Source organism: Microtus pennsylvanicus, chromosome 6 (assembly GCF_037038515.1).
Source record: "Microtus pennsylvanicus isolate mMicPen1 chromosome 6, mMicPen1.hap1, whole genome shotgun sequence".
NCBI classification, from domain to species: domain Eukaryota; kingdom Metazoa; phylum Chordata; class Mammalia; order Rodentia; family Cricetidae; genus Microtus; species Microtus pennsylvanicus.
In genome coordinates this window covers 51,601,669-51,617,167 of record NC_134584.1, presented here as the reverse complement: position 1 = coordinate 51,617,167, position 15,499 = coordinate 51,601,669, and the positions used below count along the sequence as shown (strand labels likewise).

Here is a 15,499-nt window from a genome sequence, read left to right as displayed (position 1 = left end):
TCATACAAAAAAACTAAACAAATAAAAAACAAATAACAAAAACAAACAAACAAAAAAACAACTAAACAGAACTAGTCACAAAACAGTGCTAAGACGCAGCATAAGCAAGCAGATGTGGTGGCATATACCTGCAGTTGAGTACTGGGATGGCTGAAGCAGGAGGGCCAAAGTCATCTTTAGCTACCAAGGGAATTCAAGGCCAACCTGACTTTGCTGGGGGAGAGAAGGGGCGCACAGGGTCTTAACTTCCAAAGGTCTTAAATTCCAGCACTCAGACAGCAAGGACAGGCAAAACAGAGTTCCAGGCCAACCTGATTTTACACAGTGAGTCTGGGCTAGTCAGATATACATAGTGAGACTCTGTCTTGAATGAATGAATGAAGTAAAAGTAGAAGTGGGGCAGAAAACCCAAGTACAAAAGTAGCTTTGTCACTATCAAATTATATTAATGTCTAATAATTTTAAGTAGATTATATCTTAAAGGTGTAATAAAAATTACATTTTATAAATTAATTTATAGCATTTAAAACCACAAAACTTTTCAGTAAAAATTTTAATGTGCCGGGCGATGGTGGCGCATGCCTTTAATCCCAGCACTTGGGAGGCAGAGGCAGGCGGATCTCTGTGAGTTCGAGACCAGCCTGGTCTACAGAGCTAGCTCCAGGACAGGCTCCAAAGCCACAGAGAAACCCTGTCTCGAAAAAACAAAAAAAAAAAATTTTTTAATGTGTTTAGAGGAATCTTTCCAAAAATTTTTTTAGCATATTTGCTTAAAGAAACGGCAATGTTTCAATCCATTTTCATGGATTTTCTTGTTTTATTATATTATTTTGCTAATACATTCAATGCAAAATGTATAAATATTATAAATATTATAAGGCAGTAATTTGCAAACTAGGGATTCAACAATGCCACTTTAAGCCATTTTATCAATCCTCGATGTAGAAATCATAAAAGTTTGTAAAACATGCCTTTAAAATAGAATTATGTTTTTTAAAAAAGTGAACTTTGATTATTCAAATCCAACTAAAATCTTGACAATTACTTAAACTCTAAAGTTTAAATTGGTAAGTTCTTAAACCACTTATAAAAATACATACCTTTCTCTAACAAAATCTGCTAGTTCTTTAGTTGATATCTGTCCATGTTTCATATTATGGTAGAGAACATCAAAGCCATTATTCTTTTCCCCCTGAAATTCAAGAGATAAACAAAACCAGACATTAAAAATGTGAAAGCACAATAATGCTACATTAATATTATACAACTCTTATGCTCTGGTAAGCCATTTTTTCTTAAGCTAACAAACGTTAAATGATTGCATACTATCAAAGCAATATACCTTTGATAACATTTATAATTTACTATACACACATTCTATAAATATGCAAAAGTGTACAATCAACGAAATTAAATACGAAACTAAGAAACACACATCATAGTAAAATACATTACAAAACCCCATTATACATATCAAGAGATTCTGGGTTTTTTAACTCAAGAGTTTATGCTTTAAAATAACTAAATCCTAGCTCAGCATAGTGATGCCCACATTTAATCCCTGCACTAGAAAGTAGAGGAAGCAAGATCTCTGCAAGTTCAAGGCCAGACTGGTCTATGTATAAAGTTCTAGGCTAACCAGCTTCAGTGAGACCTTGCCAAAACAAAACAAAAAAAAAATTCTTTAGGTAAAATAAATCCTGACTTTTGAATCAAAACAGCATACTACTAATAATATAAGCTCTGAACATCATGAAATATTGATGTAGGATTGCCATCTGTAGGCTGTGATTTTATTACCATTGGTTAATGAAGAAGCTGCTCTGGCTTAGGGCAGGGCAGAATAAAGTCAGGAAGGAAAACTAAACTGAATATAGGGAGAAAGAAGGCAGAGTCAGGCAGCTGCCAGCAGCCACCAGAGAAGCAAGATGTGAGGTAAGAGGCCGCAGGCCTTGTGGTAAAATATAAAGTAATAGAAATGGATTAATTTAAGATGCAGTTAAAATAAGAAGCCTAGGGCTGGAGAGATGGCTCAGTGGTTAAGAGCACTGCCTGCTCTTCCAAAGGTCTTGAGTTCAATTCCCGGCAACCACATGGTAGCTCACAACCATCTGTAGCGAGGTCTGGTGACCTCTTCTGGCCTGCAGACATACACACAGACAGAATATTGTATACATAATAAATAAATAAATAAATAAATATTTTTAAAAAAAAATAAGAAGCCTAGCCGGGCGATGGTGGCGCACACCTTTAATCCCAGCACTCGGGAGGCAGAGTCAGGCGGATCTCTGTGAGTTCGAGACCAGCCTGGTCTACAGAGCTAGTTCCAGGACAGGCTCCAAAAAAGCCACAGAGAAACCCTGTCTCAAAAAACCAAAAAAAAAAAAAAAAAAAAAGAAGAAGAAGAAGCCTAAGCTAATAGGCTAAAGAGTATGTAATTAATATTAAGCCTCAGAGTGGTCACTTCATAAGCAGGACCTGGTGGGTAGAGAGAAACCAGTCCGGAGGGACCAGCGAAATAAAGAATATTTGTAGCTACAAAATATTTTGTAATTCCTATTCAAATTTTTCAATAAACTTGAAAAAAATCAGACATTTTTTAAATGACTTACTTTTATGTATTGGTGTTTTGCTTGAATGTATGTCTGTGTGAGGGTATGAGATCCCCTGGAACTGGAGTTACAAACAGATGTTTGTGAGCTGCCTTGTAGGTGCACGAATTGAACCCAGGTCCTCAAGAAGCAATCAGTGCTCTTATTTGCTGAGTCATACCTCCAACCCCAAGATTTTTATTTTCATATATAACAATTTAAAGAAAGATAAGAAATAGGCTATTGGCTTTATCTCCATTGGATAGAATTTAAATAGAATTCTGCAAATATTTAAGTCTTGAAAATCTTTATGCTATGTAACCCTGTAAATTCTACATTATTAAATTATCACAAAGGAAATTCCAAAAATGTCTATTTAACATGTAAAATAAAGACCAAGAAACTAAGCCTAACAATTCCCACATTTATAGCTTAAGTTTTTAATTTCCTTGAATAAAAATTAAATCAAGAATTAAATATATTTGTTGGATATAAAAGTAATACTATTAGCAAGTATCACAGGATCGGAAATCTGTTTTCAACAGCTCACCAAAAACAGGAAACAGGAACTTCAAATCAAGCTGAAGTAATCTCTAATACGCTCTTAGCTTGTAAGCATCAAGTACTTTGCCACACATACAACATGAAATGTTATGTAAAACACTATCTTTATATTTTGAATATCCATTTTTACCTATGAAAAAAATAAAACATCATTGCCGTTTATGAATACAACTTTCCACTGGTTCAACAGGTTTTCATATTTAAGAATGTTATTAACTAACTTTAGATTTTTGTGGGGGTTTTTAAACTTATGCTGTTTTCAAACAATCTTTCCAGTCAAAATGAGAATATTTCAGCTAATCATTGTTAGTAGCCTGCAACAAGCAAAAACATAACAGCATCAAGATTTAGAAGCAACAGACAAAAGCAAAGGATCTAAATCTTCCAAGGGATTCCATCACTTGACATAAAGTACATGTGCTTAACAAAGCTACCTACCAGCTTACAGCTGAGTTAGAAACCTTTAAATAAACAGGAACAAAACTACTGAAATACAAAATCACAAAAAACCAAGTCTGAGGACCTCACGCCCCAAGGTTCTTATTCATACATAAGACAGGTTACCCAGTCCTCAATGTGTTCTATAAATATTTAAAAGGTAGCCAGGAGATGTAAGCTCAGTGGAGGGTATAAGACCCTTGGTTCAATTCCAAGTCCCCCACTCCAAATGTGTGTGTCTGTGTGTACAAATTTGAAAGACAAATCAGAGCTGGAAGCAAAGGGCTACTACCAAACAAACACAGATTAAATATTTACTAGACTCACAAGGAAAATAACAAAAACCTCTCATGTTGTAAAGGGAACAAGAACTTGAAGACCATCTAGTAAGCTAAGTCCCTAAACAACACAGCACCTAAACATTAACCAAGGCAATGCTCATGGGTAGAGTTCTTCCCTAATATGTATAAAGTCCTGGAATTTGATCTAGTTGTCACAAAAACAAAAGACTGACCCAGATGTGATGGTGATGGCATGCATTCCTACTAGTGGAGAGGCTGAAGCAGAAGGCGCTCTACGCCAAAGAAAACCTGGGCTCTATAATGAAACTCTGTCTCAAAAATAAGCAAATAAAATAAAAGGCTGCTAGTTACATTCAGAATCTATGTTCCAAATGAAAAGTCTCTGAAGTGAGCCAGAGTAAAAGTGTTTGCTCTGCACAACCTAACTTTGAATCTCCAACACCCATTCAAAAAGTCAGAACGGCTGCACATGTACATAACCCCAGACCCAGAAAGATAAATATAATATGCATTCACTCTTAAGTGGCTTTTAGAAATAAAGCAAAGAAAAACCAGCCTACAGTTCATAACCCCAGAGAAACTAGACAACAAAGAGAGACATACATGGATCTACACAGAAAGGTGAAAAAGACAAGACTCTCCTGAGTAAATTGGGAGCATGGGGGACATGGGGGAGGCTACAAGGGGAAAGGGGAGGAAGCAAGAAAAACAGAAAAAAAAATGTATAGCTCAATAAAAACAAAAAATTATTTAGAAATAAAAAATAAAGTATCAAATTTTATTTTCGTTTGCCAAAAAAAAAGTAGTGGTGTTAGATATGGTGACACACGTCCACACTGGGAAGGCAGAGACAGCTACATCTCTGCAAGTTCGAGGCCAGCCCAGAGAATTCCAGACCAACCATTTTAATTTCACAAAACTATCAATACAGTATTTATTGGTCATGAACTGTCACTTTGTTAGAAACTAAACAAAATTGTAAATAGTTTAAATGGGTCTCTATGTACATATATATGCAAGCATGCTTTTCAAAGTTGAGATGTCTAACAAATAACACACAGGTTTTCTTTTCATGCTACCAAAAAGTTACTGCACAGCTGGGCATGGTGGCACATGCCTTTAATCCCAGTACTTAGGAGGTAGAGGCAGAGAGATCCCTGAGCTTGGGGCCAGTTTGGTCTACAGAAGAGTTCCAGCATAGCCAGGGCCACAGAGAAGACCTGTCTCAAAAAAAAAAAAAAAAAAAGAGGAGGGCTGGAGAGATGATTCAGAGGTTAAGAGCACTAGCTGCTCATCCAGAGGCCCCGAGTTCAATTCCCAGCAACCACATGGCGGCTCACAACCATCTGTAATGAGATCTGGTGTCCTCTTCTGGCCTGCAGGCATACATGCAGACAGAATACTATGTACATAATAAATAAATCTTTAAAAAAAAAAAAACCTGTCTCAACAAACAAAGTTCCTGTACTGGCCTGGTAAGCAATGACAGTTTAGTAACTACACAGGCATATCACCATCAATTTTGGAGTATCAACCAATTTTCAGAGCAATCAGTTTTTGTTCTCCAAAATAAATCCATATCCAAGTGGCTAAATTTAAAAATAAGTATTCACTCATCATTGGTAAGCTCATTTTCAGCAGGCTTATGTAATCTGACTCAATCTTCTGAGTTAAGTAAATGCTTATGTCCACAAGGAATATTTGCATGTACATTTATAGCAGCAGTATTCAAAACAGCCAAAAGGTAGAAGCAATCCAAATATCTATCTAAGAAACACACTAAAAAAATCAATATATTCATATGATAGATGATGACTGGGCCATAAAAAGGAAAGAAATAGTGACATACTCTACAGCACTGGTGAACTTTGAAAATATTATGGTAAGAGCTAAGCCGGGTGACACATGCCTTTAATTCCAGTACCCCAGAGGCAGAGGCAGGTGGATATCCAGGCCAGTCTGGTCTATAATAGCAAGTTCCAAGCCAGTCAGGACTATATAGAGACCCTGTCTCAAAAAAATGAATAAATAAATAAATAGAAATAGAAAAAGGAAAATATTACAGTAAGTGAAAGCTGCTGATCACAAAAGACCACACATGTACTATCAGGACTTCATTTATAGCAAAGCCTAGAGTAGGAGAGGCTACATAGAGACAAATAGGTGCTGGGGGCGCGGAGGGGGGCAATGTGGTGAACAACAAATGTATGAAGGTTTCCTTTTGAGATGATGCAAATGTTCTGAAATTATACGAGAGGATGGCTGCTGCTCTAGTTTGCTTTCTGTTGCTGATGATAAATACCATGACAAAAAGCGACTTAGAATGGTTTATTTCAGGTCACAGTCCCTCACTGAGGAAAGTCAGGGTAGGAACAGAAGCAGAACCATAAAGGAACACCGCTTACTAGCCAGCTCTCTGCTTATGCTCAATTAACTCTCCAGTATTAGCTATCTATTATTTATTTATTTATTTATTTAGTGCTTGGTTGGTTGGGGGGTTTTTTGTTTGTTTGTTTTTCAAGACAGGGTTTCTCTGTGTAACAGCCCTGGCTGTCCTAGAACTCTCTTTGTAGACCATGCTGACCTCAAACACTTAAAGAGATTCCCCTGCCTCCACAGTACTGGGATTAAATGTGTGCATCACCACCAGGCACGTCAGGAGCTCTTATACAGCCCAGAAGCACCTAGCTAAAGATGGTGCCCTCCACAATGGGCTGGACCCTCTCACATCAATCACCAATCAATACAATCTGATTTGGGTAATTCCTCAACTGAGACTCCCTCTTCCCTCGGAAGACTACAGACAATAAAAACTAGTCAGCACAACTATGCATCTATATTACCAAAACCTCCCGAATTGCACTTTTTTTTTTGAGGGGGGATTTTCGAGACAGGGTTTCTCCGTAGCTTTTTGGTTCCTGTCCTGGGACTAGCTCTTGTAGACCAGGCTGGCCTCGAACTCACAGAGATCCGCCTGCCTCTGCCTCCCGAGTGCTGGGATTAAAGGCGTGTGCCACCACCGCCCGGCTCGAACTGCACTTTATTTACTCACATTTTTATTATCTATTTGGGAGGGTTGTATGGAACTGGTCATTCAATTGCAGGCCTTCTGACTCAAGAGTTCTTCAAGAACTGTCACTTTACGTAACAATAAATAGCACCTTAGGGAGGAGTAGATGTAGTTCAGCTGGTAAAGTGCTTGTCTAGCATGCACCAGCCTTAGGTTCAATCCCCAACATCACATAAACTGGGCATTATGTCAAATGCCTATTAATCCTAGCACTGAGAGGTGGCAGCAGGGAAATCAGAAGTTCTAGGTCATCCTGAGTTTGAGGCCAGCCTGGGCAACAGGAGACCTTATCTCAAAAAGTAGACATACAGGCAAAAAATTGTTTTTAAAGAATGAAGTAAATCTTTTAAATGTATTTTCTCTCCAAAGTCCTCAAGGTAGTACTCTTCTCATTCACCCATTGTTCACTGTTCATGTCCTGGGAGAAACCACATTTATTAAAGCCCAATCTAAGGGCTGGGAGAGCAATGCCTTTAAAACCAATTCTGGGAGGCAGAGGCAGGGGGATCTGTATGAGTTCCAGGACAGCAAAAGAGCTACAAAGCAAAGACCCTGTCTCAAAACACACACACACACACACACACACACACACACACACACACACACACACACACACACACACTAAATTTAAAAAAAAAAAAAACAAAACACCAAGGCAGGTATTTAAACCAAGTTGGAGGTGTGGCTCACTGGCGGAGTGCCTGCCTAGCATTTGATAAACCCTAAAAAGATATTCTTAGAATCATACGAGCCCTTAAAAGGAAAACACATTTCCCAAGACTGCAGGAAATAATTTGACATGTATTATTCGGTCTTCAGTTTAGTGAAAATAAGACTTGATTATGCATAGTTTTGGATTGACATTATCAATTAAGCTGAAATGGAGCTAAAAGATACACTATAAAGTCAAGTCACTGAAAATGTTCAGGCATCTTTTAGTCTAATATGGCGTTAACAAGCAAAGTAACTTTGAAATTTCTAATTAAAAAGTTTAGACTGAGCACAGTGGCACAGGCCTTTAATCTCACACTCCAAAAGCAAAGTCAGATGGATCTGTGAGTTCCAGACCAACTAGGGCTACACAGTGAGACTATAGACTAGAAATTAAGTCACAGATAGGCGGTGGTGGCACAGGCCTTTAATCCCAGCACTCAGGAGGCAGAGACAGCCTGATCTACAGAGTGAGTTCCAAGACAGGTTCAAAAGGTACACAGAGAAACCCTGTCTTGAAAAACCTAAAAAAGAAATTAACTAACATTAAAATTATATCCTTCCATGTTAGTGTTCTAAAATTCCTCCTCTGAATTAGAAATAAGCAGACTAAATCACCATCAACTTTTCACTTCCAATTTCCCCTGAGATTAAATAAAAATACAAAATAAAATGCCCTTTTCAAAATTCTAAGTACCTCACAACAAAATTCAATGCAGTCTAAAATAACTTTAAAATGTCATGGTATCACACACCTTTAATTCCATCATTCAGAGGTTGAGGCAAAAGGATCATGAGTTTGTGTACAGCCTGGGCTACAATACAGCCTGGGCTACAGAGAGTCAGGTTTGTTTTCTTCTGTTTGTTTTGTCTTATTTTAAGGTGAGCTTGGGCAAAAAAGTGAAATCCTATCTCAAAAACAAACTAAATATGGGTCTCAAAAGATGGCTCAGCAGTTAAGAGCACTGGTTGTTCTTACAGAGGACCTGGGTTCGAATTCCAATACACATATGATGGTTACCTGACACATTCTGACCTCTATGGGCACTGCATACACATGGTGAACAGACAATGCATAATACAAAGTCTTTTTAAAACATACTATAATTTTGGAATGCCAATAATCAAGCCTAATTGAACTAAGTTAATTGAACCTGTAGCTGGATATTCTGTTTATTGCATGAAAGTAACTAACTAGTTAACAGTCATACACCAAAACATTTCACTTTGTATATACATATGCTTGCATATATACAGTTTCTTTGGAATGCTAAAAATAAGGGACAATGTTTAGAAAGATCATAACAGCTAGAGAAAGGAGATTTTATATTTTAGCCTTTTGTACCTTTTGAGTATCAACAGACATAAAACAATTTGAAAGTCTGTTAGTACATAGTAAATATTTCTGTTACAGAATATTAGCTTAAGATTTGTTACAGTCATTTATGCTGTGGAATATCTGTTTAATGATGCAAAGATATGTGAATTCTTTCATGTTACATTTGTTTAACTTTATAAAGCTGTGTCACTTTGCCTGCCTGAAACATCTGATTGGTCTAATAAAGAGCTGAACAGCCAATAGCAGGAGAGGGAAACAGATGGGGCTGGTGGGCAGAGAAAATAAACAGAAGAAATCTCAATGAGAGAGCAAGGAGGGAGTAAAGAAGGAGAGGAGGATGCCAGGGGCAGCCACCCAGTTACACATCCAGCCACAGGGCAAGAAGTAAAGAAAGATATATAAAATAGAGAAAGGTAAAAAGGCCTGAGGCAAACATAGTTAAAAAGAATCAGGATAATTTAAGTTTAAAAGCTGGCTAGAAACAAGCCAAGCTAATACCAGACACCCATAAGCAAGAATAAATCTCCATATATTTATTTGGAAGCTGGGTGGTAGGCCCCCAGAGTTTTTAAAAAAGAAAAAAACCTACATATTTCTATATTCACATCCACATATGTATACAAATATTTAATTCTAGTATATCATCTGATGGGATCATATTCTAAGCAAGAATACCAAATTACAATATTTATAACCTTGAAGTAATGAAAAGACAAGCCTCTAGTTTGGGTTTCCACAGTCATATCAAATACTTTTCTAAAGATACATATTTTTTAAATTTTAATCTGAATTTTAAAAAACCCAAAATGTATTAATCACTCATCTAAGATATTAGATTTAAATTTAACAAAAAGATAATAATGGTTTACACTCCAAAGTCCTATTGATAGACTAATACAGATTTTCTAAAAGCATTTTAATCCTCCCATATTTATCCATATTAACTATAGATGGGATTGGATAACCAAGTGCTCCAACATAAACTAAAGTATAATGGTGCCCATGAAGCAGTAAATGAGATGAGACTTTCCAGGTTAAACATAAGATTAAAAGGAACAGCTTCGGGATCAAAACACCTACCATCACTTATCTGTTCATTGTTCTACTGACTGAGATACCCTCTGCAGAAAGTTCCCTAACTCAAAGCACCATTTACTGTAAAGTGACATACACTAAGGAATGCATGGCATGTTATACAGATTATGTTTACTGTGTAAAATGACATTTGTCAAGTACTAAGCACAAGTCTGTCATGCTTATTTCCCCTGTAAGTAATTATTATCTGTGGAGTTATTTCTTTAATGTTTTTACTGATGAATAATCTAGGTTTATACAAAAACAGCCATTTTAATTATTACAGTGCAGTATTTTTACAGATAATCTCAGTATCATAAACTAGTACTTAACTCTTCCTCTGAGCAATATGCAGCCTAAGAGACAATAAATACTGAACAGTACCCTTTTAAAGTTATGTAACCTGTCAGAAAGCTAACATTTGTTTTTACATATTAAGAGTAATGGTGTGGATTATTTTTAACAGGAAAAATATTTTCATCTTGATCACCAATAGCATTACGCTTTATGGCAACAGACTTATCAGCAACAAAACATCTGTTATGTGGGAAGTCTTGAGCATGTTTTTTCTTTAAAGTACAATATTAAGGAATTTTTAATTAAGCAGTTTCAGTTAGGAAAAATTATAAAGAAAAGGAGAGGAAGATGTGCTGCTTTCAAAAGAACCTGAAAGGTGTCTCAATGACTCAAGCTTTCCTCTAGCAGAATGCCACAATAAGAAGGTCTGTCTTTACAGAGGTAGAGAGAAACCATTCATAGGCTGTTTGCTTAGAAACTTAAACTTCAGTTTTCCATTACCTCACTGACTCGTGTGTGTGTGTGTGTGTGTGTGTGTGTGTGTTTACCACATACAATGTTTTGAACTTTAACAAGTTTTATTTTCTTACCACTCTGAACACTGGAGGGAATAAATATTAAATTCTCTACTTTAAGGAATTACTTCACAAATAGCGTTGAACTATGTAAAATTGCAAGATGTTTAACATAGAACACTGAAACCCTTATAAGCTGGCTGCTAAGTTAATTCCTAGGCTCTCCTAGGTCCTTTTGCCTCCTCTGGGAGCCTTTCATGCTCTAATTTAGAACTTTCAGCCCCAATTCCATACCGGGAAATAAATTCAATCTATTTTTAATCTATTTTACTATCTGTTCCTTAATAGTGGAAATGAAGGCAAAGACTGAAACATAGATTTCAGACATTCAAAATATTATTGCTCCTCTAGTGAGTTTCCACTTAAGTCTAAAGTGTATGCAGTAAATTCATACGGAAATGGAAAAGACCCCAGAATGATCAAAAAAATTTTTAAAAAAAAACTTGTATGATTCACTTAATTCCTGCTTCCTGACTCATTATACAAAGCTGTATGAAACAGTATAGTAGCAGCTGGTATAAAGTAGACAATAGAATAAAACTGAGAATCCAAGAATAAACTCATACACTCATGGTCAAGTGATACCAGAAAAAGGTGTCACTAAAGCACAAGGAGGGAAGAAGACTCTTTTAAAAAAATGCTAGAACAAAATAAACATATACTTGCAAAGAAAGAAGCTACACCCTTTCTTTGAACATCCAGGATTAAGTTCAAATAGCTCACAGAAGGAACTAAAGAGCTTAAGCCATGATCTTATAGGAGTAAGTTAGATTACACACTCTTAGGAGTGGCATAGAAGTGGGGAAATGGACACAAAGATTTCATCAAAGTGAGAAACTGGACTACAAAAGATGTTGTTGATAAAATAAAAAGACAGTCTTTAGAATGGAAAAGCTATTTCCACACCATGTATCCATGAGTCTACTTGTGCACTGTTGCAACAGCCTTAGGTGGCCAGGGAGCTTAATGGCAGGATGGCCTACAAGCAGACCTACTACTTGGGCAAGTACTTTGACAAGCTACCATGCTACTCAGAGAATTCTCCAAGAAAGTATCAAAAACTCATCTGAGGTCTGAAGAGGAGTGGAGGAGCCTGGGTGTCCAGAGTCTAGAAGGGGTTCATTACATGACTCACGAACCACATATTCTTCTCTTTAGACAACTTCTCCAAAAAACAAACAAAAATGAAGTACCGGGGGATCACCTAATCTTTTTCAAATTTAATGTATATGAGCACATAAGGCAGTATTTAATGAATACTTGAAAAATGTACTTATTTATATATACCTGTACATGAGCTGTATTCTTCACAGCCAAGAGTTCCGTTAAAGGCAACTGCAAGTAGGTTATTTTAAGTTGTTAAACATAAATTTTCTTGTCTTTTTTTCTTGATGTCTGTTTTACTTTACCTGTTGCTTTTATTAAATAAAGCATCCTTAAGAAAGAAAGGGAGAGAGGGAGGGAGGAAGGAAGAAGAAAGGGAGGAAGGAAGGAGAAATGGGCCAGAAATGGTAGTGAATGCCTTTAATCTCAGCGCCTGGGAAGCAGAGGCAGGCAATCTGAACCAAGACCAACCTGCTCTATATAGTGAGTTCTAGGACATCCAGAGCTATGTGTGTCTCAAAAAACAAAAACAAAAAAGAATGTGCACCCAGGACTGATAGAAATGACACACACCTATATTTCCAGTGTTTGGTAGGCAGAGACAGGAGGATCAGAAAACCAGGAAACTGTCTTTAAAAAGTGAGCCCAAGAGGGGGTGGGGAGTAATCCAGAATATAAAAAAGAATTCAATAACAGCAGAAGTCAATAAAGATAATTCAATTTTAAAACTGGCAATAGGTCTACAGTTACCCAAAGGAAAATACTTTAAATGGGCAATAGGAACAAGAAAAAAGTTCAACATCATTAGCCACAGAAAAATGCAAATCAAAACCACAAAATGCTACTCCATGTCCACCATCATAATACTATACCACAAGAGATACCAAGTGTTGGTGAGCATATCCAGAGACACTGTAGAGCATTTACACAATGCTGTTACCTCTCTGAGGAACAGGCTAGCAGTTGACCTAACTAGTAATACAGTTAGTTCCTGCTTCTTGGCCCTTTGGCTAATCAAATGCAAATATAGTTAACCGTGTAGCCCTATAAATTCCATTCCCAAAAGAAAACACATGCTCTGACTATCGTGTATAAAAGTGTCCATAGCAGTATTACTCATGATAAACAAAGGATAGTTAGGATGGGCACCAAACACGCGTCACCAATGAATGGATAAGTAAAACGTGAACTGGAATATTATTTGACCATAAAAAGGAATTAAGTATTAACACTGCTATCTCGTGAATTACCTTGGAAAATATTATGGTAAGTGAAATAGCCTTTCATAAGAGTTCCATTTATATGCTGGTTCCGGAAAAGCCAGATCTGTAGAAGCAGAGAGATCAGTTGCCCAGGGACTGAGGCAAGGGGCAAACTGGGAGTGACTGCTGACCCGCACAGGATTCTTCCGGAGGTTATGAAATTGTTCTAAAACCGACTGTGGTGATGTCTGAACAAAACAATGAGGAACTCTTCACAGTATGCGCTGTACATGCATGCACTGTATACATGGAAAGGGAACCTCGGTTAAAAAACCGCTTTTAAAAACACCACGGCGGGCGTCCAGATGTTTGTGGGAAACGAGTAACCTTCGAAACAAGTCACTATGAAGTGATTGTATTTGGAGCAAGCCCGTGCTTGAGACAGAATTAAGGCTCCGAGGCAGCAGTGGCTGGCGTGACTGGAAGCTGACGCCTTTCGACACTTCTACATCTTACCAAAATGAAACCGCGGGATTTGCAAGTGTCGGGCCATTAAAAGCCAAGTTCGGCCAAGCCACCTGAGGAAACGCGTTACTTTTCCGGTACGGGGGGTGGGGGTGGGGGTCAAGCGTCCTGGCCGTTACCGGCACACAGCGACTGCACGCAAGCACACCGCGGGGCAGGCGAGAGGGGTGTGGGGAGAATGAGGAAGGTCCGAGCGAGGCGACTTGCACGGGCTTTGTGAGCAGGCCTGGAGGCAAAGTCCTGGGCGCAGCCCCACGAGCCCAGTCGCGGGCCCGTGAGGAAGTGCCCAGCCCGCCCGGCCGCGCACCGACTCTGCGCGGGGTCCCGGGCCTGCGCCGCGGGAAGCAGACCCCCGCAGGGCGTCCGGCTCCCCGCGCCCGACGCCGCGCACGCCCCGTCGGCGCTTTGTCCCCCCGCCCGGCGCCACGGGCCCTTGGAGTCCTCGCCGCGGCTCCCAGGCCGCGCTGCCAGCCCCGGCGCCCCGCGCAGCTGCCAGCCCGTTGGAATCGCTGGCCGGAGAGCCTCGGCCCCCAGCGGGAAGCTCGGCCGGGTAGCCCCGGGCCCCGCCGACTCTCGCTCGGACGCCTCGAGAGCCGCCGCCCGCCGCTCACGCAGGCCGCGGGAAGAAGCCGAAGCCCGCGGCGTTCCCGACAGCCTCCGCTCACCCAGAAATTCTCCACGAAATGCGCCATGACCATCGTGCCGCCGCCACCGCCGCCGCCGTGCCGGGTTCCGCGTCCGCACCCGCCCGCCGCTGTGTAAACACGGACCGGCCTCCACCGCGCCCCCGCCTCTCTCGCCGCCGCCGCCGCCTTCTTCCCAGGAGACCGCCCGCACCCCTCCAAGGCGCATGCGCCACCTAGCGGCCGCCGCGGGCCGGACTCCTGGGCACCGCGGTCCGAGAGCGCGTGCGCGCGGCCTGGCGGGGTCCGAGCGCTCGCAGGGAATCGGGCGGAGCGGAGTCGCCCAGGCTGGCTGGAGCGGGGAGATCAGCAGGCCCGGGGGGCGGAGCGAATAGGGCCCCGCCCACTCTCTTCTCCTCGTGAGTCCAGCGTCCGGCCGGGCCTTCGAGGATCTCCAACAGACCCAGGGCTTGGCAGGCTGGGAGTAAGGAAACTTGGCCGCTGGCCACCCCGAGGAGACTGGGAAACCTTTGGTCAACAGGGAGCCTTTCCTTGACTGGGAAGTAAGATCCAAAACAAAACTGTCCAAGGCCGGAAAGGGAGGAAACACCCAGTGTCGCCAGCAAGACTCAGGCTCTGCTGCGGGTCACAAGGGAGCCAGCCAGCCCCGACCTCCTGCAGAGAGCGGGCGTGACCAGAAAGGCGACCCTTCCAGGCCTGCTCACAAGCTCACAAAACCCACGGTAATCTTACCAACTTGTACACTCAGGGAAAAGACACAAGTTTTAACATGCCTCTGCCTAATGGAGAAACTAAATCCCTTTCCATGCCTTGCTTTCCAAAAGCTTAAAAAAGCATAGAGATCTCAAATTCATTAAGCCAGGTCAAAAATCTACAAGTTTGAAGCCAAGCTCCACAAATAATTTAGTGTAGTTTTAGTTACAATGTGCACACCACACCTCCCTAAAATCGTTTTTTCAGCCGAGGGATGGTGGTGCACGCCTTTTATCTTGGGAGGCAGAGGCAGGCGGGTCTCTTGAGTTTGAGGCCACTTTCTTCACGGGAAATTATTTTCCTCCCGGAA

The 15,499-nt window shown here is 40.3% G+C and overlaps 1 protein-coding gene across 3 annotated transcripts in view; it reads right to left on the bottom strand.

Moving 5' to 3' along the window:
* The window catches only part of Fcho2 (FCH and mu domain containing endocytic adaptor 2), a 98,724-nt gene extending 84,081 nt beyond the window's left edge, over nt 1–14,643 (bottom strand). Inside the window, exons 1-3 of one of the 3 annotated variants that reach the window (XM_075976236.1) lie at nt 14,458–14,490; nt 13,316–13,391; nt 1,101–1,192 (exon numbers count right to left, since the gene is read on the bottom strand). In XM_075976236.1, the coding sequence (XP_075832351.1) occupies nt 1,101–1,153 (53 nt within the window). In that variant the 5' untranslated portion in view covers nt 1,154–1,192; nt 13,316–13,391; nt 14,458–14,490. Of the gene's footprint in view, nt 1–1,100; nt 1,193–13,315; nt 13,392–14,457 lie in introns of all 3 variants that reach the window. The other 2 variants (XM_075976238.1, XM_075976235.1) reach the window with 2 other exon arrangements.
* Between the last annotated feature and the right edge of the window lie 856 nt (nt 14,644–15,499).